Source organism: Aphelocoma coerulescens, chromosome 1, assembly GCF_041296385.1.
Source record: "Aphelocoma coerulescens isolate FSJ_1873_10779 chromosome 1, UR_Acoe_1.0, whole genome shotgun sequence".
Classification (NCBI taxonomy): Eukaryota; Metazoa; Chordata; class Aves; order Passeriformes; family Corvidae; genus Aphelocoma; species Aphelocoma coerulescens.
The window spans coordinates 31598120-31620497 of NC_091013.1; the positions used below are offsets into that span (position 1 = coordinate 31598120).

Consider the following 22378-nt stretch of genomic DNA (forward strand, 5'->3'; position numbering starts at 1 on the left):
TCTGTTTAAGTGTGTGTTCTGATGGGGTGAAAGCAGCCTCTGCTAACAACTTCTGTAGATGTGGTTGTTTGTATCACATTCCTGAGAAAAGGGCAGTCATGGCTAAAGGTTGTGCATATCTCCATATGGAGATAAGCAGTTTTTAAATGGACTCATACACAGCATGTCCAGGATGAGAAAAGAACAAAGATGGTTGTCAAAATAGGGGCCTGAAGGGGCAGCAGATAACAGTAATGATGCTTGTAATACTGTTCCACTCTTCAGTCTAAGATGGTGCTGAACAAATGTAATGTAAAAATTAAAAGAAAAAAAAATTAAAAATCAAAGATTGGGTTACCCAGAGATACACTATCTTGCATTGCATCATTTAAAATGGAGCAGTGTTTTTATTTTTCTGTTTCATTGCACCTTCGCTGTTCTCAAATGAAGTGATACCACTTAATCACATTTACAGAGATTTGTTGCTGTTTCTAAGGCATAATGTTGCTTAGCTGACAAAAAATCCAGATAAAATAGTGTAGAAATTCCACTTAACAGTTAATGCATAATTGTTATTTAAAAGAATATGTAGTCTATTCTGTTACTAAAATTTCCTCACCTTGATTCGAGTTCATTGGTTCAGAAACAGTTGTGTCAATTTTTATTCCTGAACTGCAGATTTTGGTTTCCCCTATGGAACTAGTGTGCAAATAATATTTGAGTTTTCTCTGCCCCAGCTGTTTAAAATTTTGTAGTTACATCTGTCCATAAGCAAGATGTGTGTTAAATTAGACTGTGCTCTGAAGTACACCCCTCCACACTTGGCTTACCACTCAGTACTGTTTTTCATGGTGAATAGTAACTGCATATGGCTTTCTATAAAAATTCCTTTTAGTTTGTTCATGCTTTATCTGTCTAATAATTAGGTAGTCAAGAATTGATTGTTATTTTCTAAAACAGCATTACTTTTTGAAGTTTTCATAAAAGGACCTCGTTTACACTCATTTTTGCATTGTTTTTTTCTGTCTCTACCTACAAATGTATTTTGTCACCCAGTTACTTAATCCAAAAATGCAGCTTTTTGTTTGAAGATGTAGTTCAAAAAGAATTGAGTACTCCCTATTTATTTGTCAGGGATATCCATACTATCTGAGAGAGTGCCTTACACTCATACTCCAAATTTTCTCCTGAAAGCCATTCAGCTTTCTTTATTGGCAAAAAGAGGACTAATATTTACAATTTTCATTCTCTGAGTTAGGTCCAAGTTTAATACCTAGAATAGTATGGTTGAAAAGCTTCCTGTAGGCTTGGTGAAAAAAAAAGCTAAACCCAGTTCATTAATATAGGAGGATTTTTTTTCTGTGTTAACATCAAACATGGTCTTAATTCAGAAATACCATTTTATTCTAAATACAGTTTGACACGTTTTTTCTCTTAAAGTCTTTGTGGGAGCGTATATGCTATGACTGCACAGAAACATTTAAATCTGCTTTGTGGCCCATGAATCAGTGAAAACAGTAGTAAGAGGTTTTGAATACAGAAATACTGCCAACCACTCCAAAATGAGTACTTTAGCTACAGCAAATGTAAATTATGCCCTGCCATCTTTTTATACTTTCATAAGGTTTGTTTTTCAACTCTTCATTCCTGTTGTCTGAGCTGAGGTTTTATGATCAGGTGCAAAGCTAATTGGCTGATAGTGATTTATTCATTAGAAAACTTGTGGAAAATTTCCTTTGTTAAGTAAAGTTCTCCTCTGAAAGTAATCCAGATAGGTTGCATTCCTTTCCATCAGTTGCTGAAGTAATCTTAAAATTCAGAATAGCTGCTGTGCATCTCTGCAGCCTGAATCCTCTAGAAGTGTAGGATGCAAAAAGTAAAGATTACAGATACCTGGAAATGCATGACATTTGTAGTAGTGGTGTTAGTTAGTGGTGGCAAGTTTTCATCTCATCCTTACATTGTCTTGACATGGTACAGATTCCTCCTAAGGAAATTGATATAAGCACATCAGAAATACTGATAGCCCTATGCTGAGATCATCCATGACTTTATAAAACCAAGGTTCTCCATAATGTGAAAGCTTTCACATACCTGGATCACAGTGTTAGGACATTGTACAATCGGTTACCTGAAACTCCAGTTATATTGGAGAATCCATATGAATTCGACTGGTGACTCTTCTAACTGAATTTTTCCATATTATTCTCTTGAGAGAGCGGTGATGGGGGAATAACAAAAATGGATCCAGTTTGTGTACTGCATTATTTCTGCATTAATTAAGTGGCATACACAAAACACAGTGTCAGTTCAGAGCATTTCAAACCCTTGACTCTCAAATGCTTTACCAGAGAACACTAACCTTATTAAAAAGGTTTTATTAAGTAAAATTTATATTTAAAAAGATAACTTACACCTGTGATGTAATTGGCTGCATTCCACTATAGTGCTTTGTTCTGCACAATGTATGTGGTAATTGAGGTCAGAGCTGTTCCCGTTTCCTCCTTCAATTAGTGCATGTTCTGCATGGTGAAAAATTTGTGTTGACTCATGGAGTTCTGAGAAGGGAAAAAACTTGTGCTAAGCTGGTGAATTTCCTGTAAGAGCCATGTTCATGTTTATGATCTGTATTATTTAGACATCAGGTGTGTGAATTGCACACTGTATCTCCCTGTCATAGTATACATGTTTTGGTGTAAAAAAATTTTAAATCTCTATTGAAAATAAGAGATAAATTTTAATACATTTGCAGATTGTAATAAATACAGTATCTCAGATAATGATAGAAATGTCATTGTGGCCTCAGAATAGTAATTGTAGTTTTGACTAATTTTTGTTGTTTGTGCACATCTCTGAATTTTACCAGTGAAATGAAGGGCACTCTGCCACTGGTAGATTTAATCTAAATGATAGGTTTACTTTTTCCAATGAGATTTTGAAGATTATGAGCTGAAAACACTGTCCAGTAATAATGGGAAACTCCAAATACAAAATGACTCTGTCACTGATTTGCTACTTCAGACACACAGTGAGAAAAAATAACTGATAATACAAGAAATTTTATTTTGTCCGTATGAGTGTGTTTGGCAATTGGTATCAAATTTCCTGTCTAGAAATAAAGTCCCTGGGACAGTTGCAAGGGACTGTGCTTTTATCAGTCAAGCAAGTGGTGGACAACTGTGGGAGAAAGAGATTAACACTTTTGTGCTAGGTCAAAATATGACATAGCTGGACTTGGCTTTTCCGTGAGACCATTTCCAAGAATATTGAGTTATACAGCAGCTTGCAGGAAATAGAAGTATCAAACAAAAAGGGAGGAACAAAAGTCTGATGTTCAAAATGTTTGTGTTTTGAAATTTGAAGGGAGTACTCTCTAAGTTAGGCTTAATCCTGCTCTTAATGCAGCTGTACTGGGTATCAATAGATGAGTAAAGATGGTTAGTGTATTATATGCTCATAATAGTAATTTTATTAAATAATTAGGAGTAATATTAAATGTAAATTTTGTTGGTTTTACAAACTGAAATACACAAAGAAAATGCACAATGGGCTTCACAGTGTTTCAGTTATATCTCATTTATTTTTGCTTGGCATGAAATGTAAATACCTTTTTCATGTGAGTGACCTAGAAGGAAGCAAATGGTGCTGCTCACTGCTAAAATAATGAAATTAATCTTCTGTTACTGTTCAGGTGGACCCCGAGGTTTTTGCTGCACTACCTGCTGAGTTGCAAGCAGAGCTGAAAGATGCATATGATCAAAGGCAAAAGCAATCAGAGCAGCAGCCTGCTAATGCTTTAGGTGAGAATATATAGTTTTGCAGTAGTCTTCTGGTATAGCACTTGCTTCCTATCCAAACAGCTATGCAACCCTAAGTAACAAACTGGAAAATATACCCAAGGTGTCTCTGAAGATGCTGTGTTCAATGGAATTTCTGTATTTATTTTTGACAGACTGTCAGTTACAACCAGCTGTGGTTTCCATTTGCCAACAGGTGCCCAGCTTTACTCAGATGGGTAATTTAATTCAAATAATTCAGTTCATGGGAACTGTGGCACTAGGACTGTGTCATTGTGTCATTTTAGAGGCACTAAACTTACCCACGTCCATATGTTTGCAGAGTGGAATCTAAATTTGATGTGTCTTGTGATTTAAAGTATTGCACCTTCTTAAATTAGTTAAACTGTGTTCAGGGAGCATTCTCATGGTTCCCTGAAACCCATAGCACTGGCATGGCTTTTGGGCAACTAGAGAGAGATATGCTGCATCTCACTGTATGTCTGATAGTCAGGTGGCTTTACTCTGAGCTCATCATCCAGGTCTCCTTTTTGTAATCAGTAGAAAGAAATAAGACTAATTCCCTGTGAACATGCTTTGTCATAAAAATAGGTTGTAAATGTTATTGGGTTGATTGCCAGTTGAACACTGCATTTAATCACACCCTGATTTCATAGCCAGTGGACTAATGCAGATACGTTAGAATGATGGAGTGAGAGCAATTTCCTTCATAAACTGAAAAAAGCATTATGGGGGCTTTACACTGCTGGCTTTGCTGATAACACTGGTGGGACAGTGCTCTGACTGAGGTGAGGCTGTTTGTCCAGTAGATTCAGATTTCACCAGCTGCCTATATTCAAGTACTCAGATGCTCACATTAAAAAGCTTATGAATAGCTGAGTATCCTCTGAGTACACTTAAAGTCCAACAGTGCTTTTCAAATACTTGAAACCTTGCCAGGATCTGGAATGGTGTGTGTGTGTTAAAGTTGCTTTATCTAGGCTGTGTTTTCTCAAGTGATCCTTAGATTTTTGTGGAAGATACAGAATCCCTCTTTCAATGGAAAAGTATTAAATTTTAAATGTATCAACCACTGACTATTCCTGTTTTTCAGTGTCAAAAAATCCTTTCCTCCACCTGAAGCATACAACTATGAAAAATAAGAAGAAAATACGGAAAAAAAATCTAGTCAGTCCTGTAAAAAAGATTCAGAGTCCTTTGAAAAACAAACTTCTTGGTAGTCCTGCAAAAACCATGCCAGCTACATCTGGAAGCCCACAGAAGCTAATAGATGGCTTCTTGAAACAAGAAGGAACAGCTACTCAGGTACTTATAACACTTAACAGCTTTTGGTAAAGCTGTGTCTGCTTCTGTAGGCTGCGTTCACGTTCACAAATGCATGGTTTTCTTTACTGGATTCTTTACTGACACTTATCTGTATGTCTGTGGTGTTTCCATATCTGTCAGACTGAGCATTGTCCACTTCTATGTTTGGAACAGGCAGAAGCAGTTCCATCAACTTCGGATTCTTCAGGCCCATCAGCTCTGCAGACAGAGCAGCAGCCAGGCTCGTTCAGGCCTCAAGCCCCAAACCTCGCTGGAGCTGTGGAATTCAACGATGTAAAGACGTTGTTGAAGGAATGGATCACAACTATCTCAGGTGCGGGGTGTCACACTGGGGCTGATCTTGCAATGCATCACAAAGAAAACTGCTTTTAGTAGGCTTTTTATACTTACTTTCTCTTTCACTCTTCCTTTTGCTGCTTATTTTTCACAGTACTCTTGAATCCTTACTGTCTTAGCAGTCTTGGAGAGCTTGATTCTTTCTACCAGTTGTTAACTCTGTGGTTTTGCCAGCTCCTGTGTCTTGCTTAACATCATGAAAATTTACATGCTCTCTCTTCAACCCCTGTGTCAGGCCCTTGTCCTGTGCCTTGATGGTACTTGTGTCTGATGTTTTCTGTATTTTTCCAGCATATCTCAACCACTAAGATGAAAGCTCTTGAAAGGGAATTCATTTTGTCCTATTAAGATGTCATTTTAGAGGCAAAGGAGTGCAGGGTTTGAGTTTTTGTCAAAATAAATGCTGGAAAGAACCCTAAAAAAAAAAAAAGTGCAACTGGGGGACACTCTTGCTAAATTGTAATTTGAATTATGTCTAAACAAATAGCAACTCCTTAAAACCTTGGGAAATTTGACCTTCCTAACCTGGACATTATTATTCTCCTAAGAGTTTCAAAACAGCTATTCCATTCTAAATCTGAGTCTCATTTCCCTTTGGTTACTGCCAGTTTTGCTGTCAGTTGTTCTTACTGAAAAAAAAAGGTCTACAAGACAGGTATTTCAGGACCTTGCAGTCCTGCTGTGTGCACAGCTTCTGATGTCAGGAAGATGCATGGGGAATACAGAAATTGTCAGGTTGGCCCCTGATGTGCTGACACTGCGGGATTTCTTTCTGTTGTATTCCTGTTAGTCTGTGATTGTATTCTAAGTATACTTAGAGAAGAGATACCATTCTTTAATTTTTTTTTATTACAGATCCTATGGAAGAAGACATTCTACAGGTTGTAAAATACTGTACTGATCTAATAGAAGAAAAAGACTTGGAAAAGTTAGATCTGGTTGTTAAGTACATGAAAAGGTAACTTAATTGCTAGTATTTGTGAACTTCAGGCTATTTTTGTTATAATTTAAACACTAAATGCTTCATTGTGAGGCCACAAGTCCATTAGACATTCCATTGATGAGTGCTTTTAAGCTTAAAAACAGAGTATGGGGGGAGAAGTTGGAGTGTTAAAATAGGTAGTTTGTGAAAAATTACGAGTAACTTTTAGTAGTTCATAGAATCACAGAATGGTTTGGGTTGAAAGGGCCTCTAAAGATCATCCAGGCCCAGCTCCCCTGCCATGGGCAGGGACACCTTCCATTAGACTAGGTTGCTCAGAGCCCCATCCAGCCTGGTCTTGAACACTTCCAGGGATGGGGATCCACAACTTCTCTGGGCAATAGTCTTCTAGACAAAGATTGTAGTCTTCATCAGCACTGTCCCTTTTCTTCATCCTGTTTTTGTTCATTTTTTTCATGATATCTTAGACCTGATTTCATTCTCTTGCTGTATCCAGATTCTGTCTCACCTCCAGCCTTTAGGTCCGTTCCCGTTACTTAGTTATTGTGCTCCTATTACTCTTCCCATGAGTTTGAGCTTTTAATCCATTTATGACTTGCTTACTAACTAATGCTTAACCATGGGGCTCAGCTCTCTGTGTTTTAGATCTGCAAAATACGTTTCACAAAATGAATCAACACCAAAAAGACTATACAGCAGTGTAGAAAGTTCACTGGGCTTTTGTATTATGGGACATCCTTAGGCACTAGAAAATGCAAAGAACTGTTTCAAGAAATCTGTATAGTAAATTCTTTATAAAACTATTCAGAATTGACAGAATGTCCCGTTGCTGGTCCCTGTGTGTTGGATCTGCACTGATGGCAGTGTCTCTCCAAATGGTGCACACTTACCCATGTGATACTGATGTTACAGCCTCCAAAGCTCTGAGTGTAGGAACACTCTGCTCTCCTGCAATACAGTGAGCTAGGAGGAAGACTTGAGAGTACAGAGCTGCTTTGTTTTCCTTGGGCAGTTCCTTCATTCGCTTCTAGTAGCTGCTGATCATAAGAGTTAACTCCCATCATAGGTGGAACTCACACTTCTATGTGGGTCTCCATGATTAGGTTTTGGTTTTAGCAATAAATATAAAAAAATCTATAAAAAATAATATGGTGCCCCAAACCCTATTATTTAAAAGTGTCAATTGCACTTGGCATTTGTTGGAAAAAGAGACACAGCATCTCCCTCTTGGGATGAGGAAGCAAAGGTCAGGATTCAGAAGCTTGCCATTTCTGGTCTTTGGTATGAAATTGGTGGAAGGTCACCCAGCACTTCATTCACAGGCTCACACCACTGCCAGATGCAAGCATTCAGAAGCTGCTGTGACACTACTCACAGCAGGAATCTGTGGCATTCAGTAAGGCTTGGTGTGTTTAAGTAGCGAGGGAGGACTTTACCAGGACTGAATCAAAATTCCATTCGTGGGGAACTTTTGTGATCTTGTTTTGCAGTGTGAAGACCAAAAGTGATTGTAAAAAGGACTGGTTCTGTTTTTCAGCCTCTTCTTCCTTTTCCCTTTCAGGTTAATGCAGTCATCTGTGGAATCAGTTTGGAATATGGCATTTGACTTCATTCTTGACAATGTTCAGGTAGTTTTACAACAAACTTACGGAAGCACATTAAAAGTTATCTGAACTTGTAGTAAAGAGCTTGATGAGAGCCTGGAGCTCTCTGCTAGCTGTGCCATAAGTGCTTGTGAGGTATTTGCAAAGTGCATGATAGTAATGCCCTAAGTTTTTATAATTTCAAATTTCTTTTTAAACAACAAAGTGTTTTGTACATTTCTTTTCAGAAAGTGCCAAATTTGTCAGTATTGCATGTAAATAATTGTGTTAAAATTCTTTTATTGTAGTATAGAATCTATTTACAAAATGTTTGTTTATAAAGTTTTATGGATTTTTACAGTGAAGTGTTTACAGTTGTTTAATAAAGAACTGTATGTATATTTTTGTACTGATTCTATTTTGTGATGCTTCAGTTTGAATATAGTGAACCCCTTTTACTAAAGCTGCAGCTTTGATGCATTTCACAAAGTTTTACACAGTGGCACTGCCTCAACACATGGAGGAGGCTGCTGTACATGTACTTGGCCACTTTTTGTTTCTTCTACACTAACTTTATTACAGATTTTAAGGTGAGGGAAGAATATTAGTTCATTTTCAATTTCATCCTTCAAAGATTCAAGCCAGGGTTGCCTGAAGAACACAGCTGAAGCCTGGGTGCTGTCTGACCTTGGGTGGGGGTCCTGTCACCTCTGGAGCCGTGCTTCTGGAGGAAAGCAAGTCAGCTTTCCTGACTGAGGTAGCACTGTAAAGGAGGGCAGAGTAGCCAGCATGGAGCATTGTTCAAGTCTGTCCTCTGCATTGCTACTTCTCAAGATAGACCAAAGTGTAAAACACCACAGTTCTCCCCAGCCTGTGGCATGCATTTCCTGCGTGCAGCACAAAATAGGCTGTAGGGAGCATCAGAAGCAAAATAAACTGTCCCATCACTGTGTCCCTGCTCAGGGGCTGTGTTTGCATCCCTGCACTTCATGTTTGGGGCAAGTCTGCTTTTTTCAGGCATGCACCAGCCTCTCACAGTTGAACTTGGCCCACTATGCTGAAGCAAGGCTGTTCAGGTGCCTGGAGAGAATGAAGACCACTCGCCAAAAACCAAGTTGGTAAGAAAAATCTCTTCTGAAGTAGTGATGGGGGGAGGTGAGAAGTATCCCACATCATGCTGGGCATAGAATTGAGAGCAGGAATGCAAACTGGAGCTAACCCTGGAGCAGGATTTGCACCACTAGCTTAGCTGGAAGCACCTTGCCTAGCACAGGGCAGGAGCTGCTGCAGCTGACAGTAGAGCTGGGGCAGAGAAAGCTGTGTGGTCACATCCCTGGCTGCAGCACAACTTACAGCAGTGGCAGCAAGGTTTTAGCCTTAGGTTGTGCCCTTGGCTTCCTCATACTGGACACTGGGAGAGGCACCAACTTGGAAGCCCTCTACAGCCAGGTGATGGATGAGGGAAGGGCAGGAGATGTCACTTCCCTTGACTTCAGTAAGGCCTTTGATTAAATCCCCTGTACCATCCTCAGGGACAAGCTGATGAAGTACAGGCTGGACAGAGAGAGAGAGAAGTTTATTGAAAACACCTGGGCAGTGGTACAAAGTCTTGTTAGGGACCAGGCCCAAGTGGTACCCAGAGCCAGTACCAGGTCCAGTCCTATCCATCACCTTGTAAAGGACCTGGAGGAGGGGGCTGCATGCCCTCAGCACTTTGCTGTTGACACAGGGGGGGTTGAGAGGGTGGGGGGGTGCTGCTTCCAGACCCAGCAAATGCTGGGAGCCTTGTGAAGTGCAGCATAAAGAGGTGCCAGGTTCTGCTCCCAGGGAGGGGCCAGCTCTGCAGTAAGGCCTGGGACTGCCAGGCTGCACAAGGAAGATCATCCCCAGGAGTCAAGGCAGGAGGTTGTTCCCTCTGCTCAGCGCTGGTGAGAGGCACCTGCAGTGCTGAGCCCAGTGCTGGGCTCCTCAGTACAAGAGAGACACAGGGCCACTCTCAACACAGGCCCCAATGGTGCCTAAGGGAGTGGAGCTTCTTCCACAACACAAGGAGAGCTGGGACCTTGAGAAGGCTGGAGGAATCTGATCCATGTGTGCAAACACCTGAGGGTGCTCATTCACTTGCATCCAGTCATCGATACGTGTCTAGAGGGAGATGGACATTATCTGAATCAAGATCTCTTAAGTTTCCATTAGTTTCTAGTTTGGGTCTTGCAGAGCCCCTTCAGTTCCTGCTTTTGAAGCTTTTTCTCTTCCCCTTGGTTTAGAAAAACCAGCACAACTGCTCCCATTGAAGCAGGTACTGCTGAAATTCAGCAGGTATTTTACCAGTTAGGTTTCAGGTATAGCCCTGGCTTTGGAACTGATGACAGATTTAAAATTGGCATCTTTAAAAGGACCTGTCCTTAATTGTCAGGCTGTATTTAAGTTCCACAAGAGGAGCCTGCCAAAGTAGCATATCCGTTTCCCAGAGTTAACCTATGGGAAGAACACCCTTACATGTTTGAGGAAACAATGCAGAATACATCAAGACCACACTATTTGACATCTGTGTTCATAAGAACTTTTTATTAGTGTAGTTTTCATGATTGCATAGTTTGCAAAAGAAAAATTTAACAATTAAATGTAGTCTCCTCCCTCTGAGCATTCTGTTCACCCACTGCTGGGAATTTGCACCACACACCAACCATAGTGAAAAGGTCCTGTTCCATGGCAAGTTTAAAGTCTAACAACAAAAAAAAAAATCCAGAAAATTAAATTCCATTTGCAAAGGAGGTGAGTTATTAAATGTTCCTTTGTAATGGAGTCCACAGTCTCAATCATAACATTCAGATTTTTCCAACAAAAAAAGTAATCCAAGTGACAGAAGAAATCTGATCAAACTGCATGTTACATGTTAAACTCTTGTAAGTATCTTAAATGCTAAAAATCTCAGCTGCATAAATGCTCCTCAGTTTTGTTCCAGCTTGTGCTTTTGAAGAGTGTTTGTTTTGCTCCCATCAACATGAGCTGTGAGTTACCCAGAGAGGGCCTGAGTAAGAGAACATCAAGCTGTCATCCCAGGCAGGGAGGCAGAGGGGAAGGGGGGTAGGAAAATGCTGGGATGACAGACTGACTTCTGGTCATCAGGAACATCCACGCTGGAGCTGGTTCAGTCCCACGGTGTCAGGTGACTCCACAGCTGTGATGCAGCATCCAAAGTCACAGCTCCCGGGCTGGCAGCTGTTTGCAGGTGCTCACACTCCTGAGCAGCAGCTGGGGAAGAGATGCCAGCTCTGACCTCCTCCGGGACTTGTGCTGTGCTAAACACCTGGCCTGCCCCGCCCTCGCTTCGGGAACGCTGACATCACCACCTTGAGCACACAGGAAGTGCATTCAGAGGAGGAAACGCCTTTGCTGGAACAGCCTCCATCCTTTTGCCAAGCAGAGAGAGGCAAGAGGGCCCCTGCCTGGCCTTTCCACATCGGCCACAGCCCATGAAGTGAAACTTTGATTACTGAAGCAAACTGTAAAACAAATGGGCTGCTATGTCCATCTCCTTTATTTGTGGCTCTGCATTAGAATGATTACAGGTTGACTTCCATGAACTGTACAAGCAGCAAAAGGTGGGCAGCTATGCTTTACAACATTGTTTCACACAAAGCAAATACAGAGATATCCAATTGCCTAATTTTCTATTTTAAAAAAAATTCTATAGGCACAAAGCAGAAGAATGTTGAAAAAGAAAGTCAAGGAAAGAGGTATGCATAAATAAAGAAGTATTTCTTACATCAAAAATGTCCCGAGAATCACAAAGTCTGCAGAAGCTTGGTTAATCAAATACTGCAGTACTGCTCTCATCAGTATAAAAGTGAAAGAGCTTTAGTTCTGTAATAAAAATTCAATTTCTTTTATTTTGGAGAGAAGGAGGGAAAAAGGGTGGAAGGAAGGTGAAACAGAGGGAAGGGCAAACTTTAAAACAGCAGCCAGTATTAGGAAGGGTAGTAGGAGGGGTGAACAGGCACATTGGAACCATGGGAACATGTAAATTGACCACTGTCAAACCAGTGTAAATTTCTTGGTTTCTCATGGAAAACATTTTATCCACATATTTTCCTCCCAAACATATATCCAACACTGTCTTCAATATAGGACTTTGTTGGTAACTTTTTTAGAACAGGAAGAGTGCATTTATTCCTGCCTCCCCATTGCTGTAAAAGTTATCTAGATGATTTCAAACACTTTCTTCAGTTCTACTATAAGCTGCCAGTCAGACTTCTGCATCTCATCCCTGAACCAGTCCTTCAGAGCATCGATGGACTGACGGCTGATCTGTAACACACGAGACAAACCCATCAGAAACACAGAGGTATTAAAAGCAGCTTTCAGCACATTGGAAACAGTTAATCGGAAGAAAGGGCAGTCTGCACACCAGGTAAACTCAGTCTAAGCCCACATTTGCTACTGCTCAGCTGTGTGACCCATCCCATGCTTCCCTTCACTTCTCCTCGCACCATGTCCCTTACCTGGTCTTGAGGGGCTGCAGCTGGACAGACCATCCCACACCTTATGCAGTAAGGCCAGAACTGGAGAGGTCTCCTGCTTCCACCAGGGCCCACAGGACCAGCAACCCCACCCTGTCCCTATCCCGGGCCCTACTCACCCTTAATTTGTGGGCACATGCCCCCGGCACGTGTGTGGCAGGGGCTGTCCTATGACATGGTGACTAAAGCAGCTGGGAGGGCGGAGAGCTGTGGCTTTACTTCCAACAGCAAAAGAGGGAGCAAGGGATCATCTCATCCAAGCTCAGTGCCCCATAATTAGAGCAACTGCTGGATTGCTATTTATTGTGCCATTTCAAGCACTGGCTGTGATGCCCTGGGGGACTGCTGAGCACCAGCTCTGTCTACAAACAGTTGGTGAATATTAAGTGTGGCATTTTGCCCTCTCGGGCACTCTGAGCTGCAAGGTCTTTCCAGCCACAGCCCCTCATTCCTTTGGGCCTCTGCAGGGGCACCATTACAGACCTCAAACCACAGCTCCAAGAGCCCCTCAGCTGCACAATGCCACACACACACTCTGTGACTGAAGGCTCCTCCCATGCTTTTCAGGCTTCATTGCAACATTTCCACTTCAAGCAAGCTGCCACTCTGTCCTAAGCCCTCTCCAAAAATGCAGATTGCTCTTACCTTGCTGACAAGGATATCTGTTGCTTCAAAATGTCGTCCATACATTTTAGGTGATTCCCCAGGAATAGGTTCTATTTTAACACACACTTCTTGGCCTTTCTTTGCAACATCCACTGGTTTGTGGTTTATTTCAATACTTGTAACTATTCCAATTTCGACAAACTGTAACACAATGAAGCAGCTGTAACACATCCACCAAACCTCTGTGTACAAGTCCTTCTCTAAACTCCTGTTTGTAGGCACAGACTTGCTGCAGGAAGTGCAGCACTGGCAGAGCTGCTGCCCCAGCACAGGCAAGCAAACACAGAGCACAGCAAGTGCTCCATCCTGAAAAGGGCAGGAACACCAACCTCCCACAGCTTATCTGGGATATCAATTGGTTATCCCTTAAAGTGTCAGGAGTTGGTTGCCCCATTTTTTAGCCACCAGGCATGACAATTTTTCCTGTTAGTCAATACCACAGCACACAGCTGGCAGCAGGGAAGGAGAGTGGTTGACTGGCAGGTGCCCTCCAGCCACACTTCCTTGTGCCCTGCTCCAGGGCTCAACTCTTCTGGAAGAGAGCAGCGAGATATTTGAGCACCAGAAGAAAGACTTGATCTACAAGTCTGAACCTCATCTCCTGCCAGAAATCTGTGCACTGAGGAAAGGCATGCAAGCACTCCGTGGTGCAACACCCCAGGAACTACCAGCTGGATCAAACATCCAGTGGGAAGAGAGCCTTACTTACATTTTTGCTAGGTACACACATGGGAGTCCCCTGCTTCACCTGGCCGGCCTCCACCACAACACCCATCACTATTGGGTCACGAGAGTTGAAAATGAACTGAGGGAGTATTTTCAACTTGCACGGAAACACCGCTATATGCCTGGAAGATGACAAGAAAAGGCACTTTGAAAGATATGCTGGGACAGTATGTAACATGAACAGTTCTGCCTTCTCCCACACTTCTTGGGCATTCATTCTAGGAGTGTTACTTGGAGAAAAATCAAGCAGGAAAAAAACCTCTCTTCTAATCTTGCTAATTCTAGTCAATACCTGATCTTCAAGATCTACAGGGAACAATAATCTTGCATACCTGGCATGGATTTTAATTTGACAGGCTTGAGCACTCAACTTGGACCAAGACCAAAGGAGTAGTAATTTTATAGTGTAATTAGAGCTTCACAAGAACACAGGAATAGAAATATTGCTGCCTGAACTCCAAAATTTCAAGATTTTTGTTTGCCAAGTGAACAAATACATTTAAAAGATGAGCTAAACAAACTCCAGTTGGGATCAATATGAAATGAAATACGTTTTCATTTATTTTGACTGTCCTTATTCTACTGAAGACCACCCAATGACACATGATTCCAAAAATTAATTTTGGGTCCCTATAAATCCTTAAATGATTACATATTCATGTTACTGCAGTTGGAATTAAGCCCTCTACACTGGGATTGCATGAATATGAAACAATAGAATCCAAATCCCTTTAGTTTTGTTTTTTTAATTCTGCAAGACTAACCCATCTGTCACAAACTAGGAAGAGAAGCCAAGTATAGAAAGCAAACCTTAATAAAAACACTCCATAATATACAACAGTTCTAGCTCAATCTTGTATCTGCTGCACAGCTTTCACAGCTCTCACCCTACTAGGCCTAATCCCAGATCTAAACAATTAGACTGGAGCACCAAATTCTTGAAAACTATCAATTTATTGTCATACCATCTTCCTCCTCTCCTCCCTTTCCATTAGAAATACATGCTAAGTAATAATAAAGAAACAAATAATAAATACAGCTTAATTTATACTAAAATAAGAGAGACACTTATTAGGGAAGCATCCAGAATACAATTGCTCATACTTACTTGAATTCCTCTTGCTTCTGCTTTTTGTAGTCTTGTCTATATTTTGTGAAGGCATCGAATAAGTGATAAATGATTTCAGCACTAAAAATACGAACTCCTAAGCTATCAGCCATCTCCTGTGCGTCACGTTCAATCCTCACATCGAATGCCAGAATGACGGCGTACCTGTAGGGAACAGAGAGCCCAACAGTTCACCACACGCCACAGACCCAGAGCTACAGCCAGCCCTTCCTGCAACACTGCTGCACATTTATCAACAGAGCAAAAGCAAAGGTACTTACTGTGGGTCATGCTCCAACATAACTGATGCCTTCATAACATCTTTTTTATGGACAGGACCTATATTAATTCCTGAATACTGTTGAAGAAAGCCACAAAAATCAAGTCACTAATCTTCCTGAGTCAAAAGGAAACACTTACTGACTAAAACACAGAATCAACGGCATCAGATAAAGCACAGTAGTACTTACTGGCACTTCTGATGTTTTAAGAAATTCAAGTAATGCCTCTAAAGAGCCTAAAGTAGAAGCCTGGACATAAACACCTTTCTCTTCTAATTTGATTGCATTTAGTGTTTGCTTCAGTTCATGTATTAGTTCATCCTTTAGAAAAAAAACAGGAGAGAAAAAAGCAAGTTTTAGTCCTCTTGCTACTGGTGCCTCAGGGTACAAAATCTTCCTGTTCACGAGCTGCTGAAAATATGCGACAGCCATGCTGATAGGTCCCACCTGACAGACGTGCAGTGTAAGTCACACACAGCCAGTGAGATTCTTGACTGTTTCTGGCATTAGAAAAGCCTGAGCTGAACTAGACCTGAGGATTTTGCAGGAAGGTGATCATAAACTGGGCAGATGCCCACCTTCAGAGCTGGTAACATTTCTCTGCAGACTACACATCACTTTCCCCAGCACTGCAATTTTCTGCTGGCAAGGCTGTGCAAACATTGTGTGGCAATGCCCTTGGCAGCCTGAGGATCAATGACAAAAGCTGACACCTAAAACCATGAGCTGGAAAGGATTCTGAACACTCTTTAGGCCTGGGTACAAAACAGGATGCAAGAGCAGCAAAGCCTCTTCCTCTGGCAGATGAATGGGTTTTGCCATTGACTTTTAGCCATCATGGATCTACTACCAATAGTACACTTTCAGTAAATACTCGTATGTACCCAGCAACAAGGTCTGTGTTTGGACACCCCAAAAGTTTGACCTCCCTTCGGAAGCACAAATAAGTAGACAGAAGACTAAAGGAAAACTATGATTAGAAGTAAATCAGCAACATGTGAGTTTCCTTTCTAAACTAACTTCCTGCCTTTGGAAAACAAGAAGCAGTTTTGGGTTTAGGATAGCTACATCCTTTCCTCTGTCATTTTTAACATGTAAGTCCCAAAAGAAATTTATTACAAAAGTCTTAAATTAGCTTTGCAACTAGTAGAGTTTGCAGAACTCCACTAGTAGATATGTACCTAATATAATTTGATTAGAATATTTCCATAAATTATTAAAAATACCAAATCAGTAATTAACAGAGCCAAACTATACTTGTGTTCAAACCTTATTCTAGCAGCAGAGACACCCCAGCAAAACGTCAGGGAAAAAACTAACGGTCAAGATACTAAAAACATCACACCACCAAAGCTTCACATGAGCACGAGGCTAAAACATGTTACTGGAACAGTTTTTAAAACAACCAAAAAACCCAGTTATTTGCAAACTGAGCTCTCAACATTTGAGTTGCATCACCAGAGAGCTCAAGTTACCCTCAGTGTGTTGTACTTCAACATCAGCCACCTCACCTTGAGGACTGGGACTTCATCCTCTTTATGAGCTACGAGCAATGGCAAACCAGCCAAGGTCTTTTCCAAGTCTTTCCCAAGAATCTTCACGCCTTGAGCAGCAACAACCTCTTTGTGCTTTTCATACTGGTTCTGAAAAAGAGAATATATACATTAGCAAAGACTTCTGTGCTGGTGCACAGCAACACAACTCAGTGCTGAGCAGCTGAAGAACACGGTGGGGAGCAGCGAAGCGCAGCAGCTCCCAACTTTCATCAGTGATTGTCTCTGCTTTTCATTTGCATGTCTCAGTCCTTGTGCTCTTCTCCCTTCAGATACCCCCTGCACCCCTGCTGAGGTGGGCAGGACACAGGGAAATCTTCCAAAAGAAGAGGAGGGGCCAAAAAGGAACATATACTAGAAAAGAACAAGCAGCAATAGGCAGCTACTCACTAATAAAACCCCACAAATTCAGCCCCGTAGGCAAGTGATGGGAAGATGCCAAGAGCTTAAAAAACCACTAAAGCTTCGCTGACACACAGCCCAAGGCTCTGTGCAGGAAGGGGTGTCTTGATCTCCCACCGGATGCCATCCCACCTTCCCATGTGCATAATTCCATGTTCAATTTCCAAGGTTCTCTCCTCATACAGGGGAACCCCAAAGATCGCACACTCAGGGCATGGCTCTAAGACATGACAAATCCAGTTATTTCTGAAGATCTTTAAATTGATGATGGAAGGATTCTCTGGTTTGTTTCTTAATTTATTTAGATGTCCCATCCTTCTCTTAAAACTGCAAGGCAGCTTCCCTCCTCAGTAAGCACTTTGTTCCTGCAAACCTCTATCCTTTAGCCCTCCACCCCAGAATGTGGGTCTTATTTCAAGGACAGTGAACATGCTGAATCAAAATTCGACATGAACAAGCTGAATCAAAATGCATCCTCACTGCCTGCCTCAAAAGAGCTGAACAGTTACCCTAGGTCCACTTCCCCAGCTCAAGGTTCCCAAACCTTAAAGCCTGTCCTATTACATTCACCTAGGTTATCTGTACAAAAGTTTTCTTTGCCTTAAAAAAAAAAAAAATCTGTGCAGATATTTATTCCTTCCCTTTTAAACAGGAAACATCAAAGCAGCTCTTTTCATCATCTTTGAATTGCATGCACTAATCTTAATATATGTATTCATTTATTTACAGCCTTTTGCTTCTGTGTCTCCTCCTCATTTCATGGAAAGCCATGCAGGAAGGATCTCAAATTCAGGGTGTCTCCTCAGGCTAGTAAGACTAGGGCAGCAAAACCTCCAAAAACCTTTGTAAATGCCAAGAGGCTGCAGATTCTGCAGAAGTCGTGGTCACTGGCACTCACCAACCAGCCCTAGAAACTCATGTGTTCACTTTTCTCAAATCTAAGTGTATATGATTTTTGTTTTTACTAATATTTTAACTTTAACTCAGAAGTCACTGTAGTAGTACACTCCAGTTTCCATTTAAGATGGGTATCTCCCTCTCACATGTAGCCACATACTTGAATCCCTTATTAAAGCATACACATCCTAAACCTCACAGCAAGTTAATTCCTTGACCATTTTCTTTGCCACTGCTGTGACAACACACACCCCACCAGGAACATACAAGTACATTTTCACAAAAGACACCAGATGCACCCTGCATTGCCCTTGAAGCCACCTTTAAATACTGTTACTATAACCACATTCTACTACGTTCTCTTTTTATAAAGTTTGATTTATTTTTTTCCTGGGTCTAAATACCAGTACAGCACCCAGCTGCCATACCTTAACTCGTAGCTCCTTCATAGGAGGAGGCAGCAGAAGACCTCTAATCTGAGTTACGATAGGACCTTCTACCCCAGGAACAATAATGGTGTCTCCTTCTCTCAGACGTCCATTAATCAGAATAACATCTATGGTAGTGCCCATGCCTGGCAGTGCTTTAACCTGAATGAAAGGGGGAAAAAGTTACTTCTTATTTAAGCACTTCAAGCATAAATTTTTTACCAGGAGGAAGGGTGCAGGGAAGGGAGAAATTTCTGTAAGAATTTAAAGAAGAGCTGCTGTATTACCTCCATGACTTGAGCTCTCAGCTCCTGACACTCTGCCAGTCTCTTGGTCAGCATGGTTTGTGTGAGCTCAACAAGAAGAGCTATCAGACTTCCCATGCCATCCCCTGTGTGAGCAGAGGTAGGTACAAGAGAAACAAAAGTGCGGGGATCCTTATTCTCATAAAACAAGGCAGCGTTCAAGCCCTGGAATCAGGATTAATAGTTACATAAGGAAAAGCACATATACACATCATTATTAACAGTAACATTCAACCTCAGTCAAATACCACTGCATTTTTTAAATCCCAATTTAAAAAACCAACACTGTTACTGACAGCATGCTATAGAACCTCAATCCACACTTGGAAACAGTGTGGGATAACTCTACAAAGTTAATTATCCCATCTAGCTTCTAGACAGCATTGTATGTCACCAAGAGAGGAAGTTCCCAGAACTGATGTGATTCATACCCTGCCAGCATCCAAGAGAAAACGAGACAGATGGGATTCTCTCAGGCTATTCCCAAAGAGAAAAAGAACAGTGACAGAAAACCTCATCTGCTATTCATGACTCCATTGACCATGCACAGCAATTAGATCTATTTCTCCAAACCAGCACTAAGGATGGAGCAGTTAAAATTATTTAAAATGTAAAAACAATGAAGCTTGGTTTATGAGAGGCTAACACCAATGTGTCAGAAGAGATGCAACAGTTTTCTTGATCTTCCAAGTTGTTTTGAGGAAAGGGGAAAAAACAAAACAAAAAACACCCACAAACCCAAAACAAACCACACCACTCACCCACCCCCCTTTACTATCACTTCTGTTCAGCAAAGAACCTTGAATATTCCAACCTACCTGTTTTGCAAATTCCACTATGATAGCTTTTGCACGTTCTTCGAATTCATCTTTCGTATTTTTTTTCTGCTTCTTTAAGGTGACAGCTACATCTGTATCTGGACTTTTTTTCCAGTCATACAACCTATCAATCTTGAAAATAAGCAGTATGTCATCTTATGCAGCTTACTAAGGGTGTCTTTATGCTTATGCCACATCATCAGTAAGAAATACTTTATCAGCCAACTTAGCCAGCCATCTATCTGCTCCAGTAATCAAATGAAATAGTTGTTATTTGCTTTAGCTGCTATATTTAGCTCTGTTTAAGTCAGGCAGTATTACAGGATAGCAATATCACTTCAGACTTTAAAAATTCAAGCTACAGTAATCTAGGTTCATATGGAAAAAGTTTATATGCATAAATTACATCAAGGTTAAAATAAAACATTCAGAAGACACCTGGTTATAGATTCACATACACACAAAAAAACCCAAAAACCACAGAGGTGCTTGTGGTTTTTCCTGAAAAGAGACTACACTAGTTTTACAAAGAACTTCTAAGATTTACTGGTAAATATGGACCCTTTCCCATGTTGCTACAGAGAAGCGACCAGAGTGGGGCTGTTCAAAAGACACAACTGTATTTCAGAAACACTTCCCCAAGACAGCTGCCAAAGCAGGACAGGTTTAGCCCAAAAACCTATTGTACAAATCAAAACTACATCTTAAGAAAATGGATTATAACCTGGTCAAATAATACAACTACAACTTAAAATGCAAGAGCTCTAAGCTATTTAATTTCAGGCTCACTGTAGGTCTTTGATGGCAATGAAAGACAGTTGGGTCTTTGTGTCTGACGAAGACAGAACTCTACATTACTCTGCCGTAAGGCCTGGACACCTCTTCCTCCAAGAAGTTGTTTGTGTTCTTTCAAAGAGTAGCTGGTTTTGGCAATGAGATAACGGCCTCTTAAGTTCCAACTATCTTCAATCTTAATGCTCCTTTCATTTTTTGAAGTATATTGCACTTTTTACACTGCAAATGAATAGCCTTCTGACAGCTCTCTGTCAGCATGTCAGATAGCTTCCAAAGTCACTGGACATGAGCAATTTCCATATATACATTATATAATTTATCGAGTCATCACAAACAGGCAGCATAATTTCTCATGCACAGGATTTCTAAAAACAGGGCTGAAAATAGCTGGCTAATTTTCCATCTAATATTGCAAAGCCCAAAACACTTCCCACCAGTGATTAACATTACTGCTCCATGGGCTTAAAGTCAGCTTGTCTTCAAGTCAAACTAACCAGTATCAGTGGCTAAAATAAAGTATGACTTGTCAACGTGAAGCTTGTGTTGCAATTTTATCAGAAAATGCACACAAATCTATACAAGTAGGCGCAAGGGAAAAAAAACCCACAATTGAAGTACAACTTCCAGAAGTGTGAATCATATACAAAAGTTACATAAGGCAACAAAATTTACCAGTAAGAACTCCAAGAAGATCAGATTGTTCCACAAAGCTCCTGTAGAGCCATTGTTGTATCAAGGACACAAAAAAATGCAACACACGGGACCCAAGAACGACCCCTTCAGACTTTACACAAAACAATTCCAGTTCAAGGAAGAAAACACACAATTGTCAAAAGCCAAATACACTATTAGAGTGGAGAAATACACTATTAGAATAAAAATCTATCCTACCTTGTTGAGAGCTACTATAAATGGGCATTTCTTTGATTTCAACAGATTTATTGATTCAATTGTCTGTGGCTCCAAACCATGCATGATGTCAACTACAAGTATAGCAATATCACAAAGTGAGCTTCCTCTATTTCTTAGATTACTGTGATATTAAAAGAGAGCAAAAAAAAAAATCAGTCACTTAGCAACAGAACCTTTATGAAAACACCAAGTACAATGTCAAACTTACACTGACAAACAAAAAGCTAAAGCTCATCAATTAGTTACTTCCCCTCAAAAATGTAAACCATTCAAATGACACTTTGTAATTTTCATTTAACAAAATACATTAAAGAATGTGTAAGCAAAACTGAGAAACTATTATTCTCCCGAAAGTTTTCATATTATATAGTTTTACAATGTAAGATATGTTCTGATCCTTTTCTGAGTGACAATTGAGACAGTTAAAGTGAAATGCAGGAGTGCAAAATCTGAACAAGAATTTTTATATACCACACAAACACTAAGACTATCATGATTTTATACAATACAGTGTAAACAGACGATCGCATCTTTGTTGCCAAACAAAACCTGGCTAGAAGATGGGGAGCTCTAAGAGGTACGATGCCAAGATACTGATCTGAATATTACCAAGGGCCCCACAACACAGCATTTCAATGCTTACAAAGGTTTATACTGAAAAATGTCACATCAAAGTCCTAATTCTTCTGTTTCAAGATTTCACCCAAGATCTCACCTCAGGGAGTTCAGTTATGCATGTCGTGTTTTAACCTTAAAAGCTGATTTAGTGGCTTGCCTGCATGCCACTGGTGTTCCTAGACAGCATTTGATCTCTGCTAAGACTCAGATGACTTGTGCAATTAGTAACTTCCAGTCTTAGGAACTCAGTTACTACATTCAGACACTGAATGAGAGACTAGGACAAAAGTTTTAATTTTTCATAGCAGAGTAGTTAGGTCACCTGAAATCCTCACCTTTTTTCCTCCAGCTAGCTTCCTGCTTCCATCTTTCCTCTTACACT

At 40.7% G+C, this 22378-nt stretch overlaps 2 protein-coding genes across 7 annotated transcripts in view; one reads left to right on the forward strand and one right to left on the reverse strand.

Annotated features, from left to right (window-relative positions):
- REV1 (REV1 DNA directed polymerase) overlaps positions 1 to 8322 on the forward strand; it is a 57196-nt gene extending 48874 nt beyond the window's left edge. For all 5 annotated transcript variants that reach the window (XM_069005860.1, XM_069005865.1, XM_069005867.1 and 2 more), the window contains 5 exons: positions 3671 to 3779; positions 4870 to 5081; positions 5256 to 5415; positions 6294 to 6396; positions 7943 to 8322. In XM_069005860.1, coding sequence (XP_068861961.1) covers positions 3671 to 3779; positions 4870 to 5081; positions 5256 to 5415; positions 6294 to 6396; positions 7943 to 8054 — 696 coding nt within the window. In that variant the 3' untranslated portion in view covers positions 8055 to 8322. The remainder of the gene's footprint in view (positions 1 to 3670; positions 3780 to 4869; positions 5082 to 5255; positions 5416 to 6293; positions 6397 to 7942) is intronic.
- A 2191-nt stretch (positions 8323 to 10513) lies between these two features.
- Positions 10514 to 22378, reverse strand: part of EIF5B (eukaryotic translation initiation factor 5B) — a 37011-nt gene continuing 25146 nt past the window's right edge. For both annotated transcript variants that reach the window (XM_069005888.1, XM_069005883.1), the window contains exons 14-24: positions 21358 to 21499; positions 19672 to 19803; positions 18836 to 19018; positions 18549 to 18710; positions 16780 to 16911; positions 15458 to 15589; positions 15269 to 15345; positions 14988 to 15152; positions 13863 to 14001; positions 13133 to 13294; positions 10514 to 12275 (exon numbers count right to left, since the gene is read on the reverse strand). In XM_069005888.1, coding sequence (XP_068861989.1) covers positions 12168 to 12275; positions 13133 to 13294; positions 13863 to 14001; positions 14988 to 15152; positions 15269 to 15345; positions 15458 to 15589; positions 16780 to 16911; positions 18549 to 18710; positions 18836 to 19018; positions 19672 to 19803; positions 21358 to 21499 — 1534 coding nt within the window. In that variant the 3' untranslated portion in view covers positions 10514 to 12167. The remainder of the gene's footprint in view (positions 12276 to 13132; positions 13295 to 13862; positions 14002 to 14987; positions 15153 to 15268; positions 15346 to 15457; positions 15590 to 16779; positions 16912 to 18548; positions 18711 to 18835; positions 19019 to 19671; positions 19804 to 21357; positions 21500 to 22378) is intronic.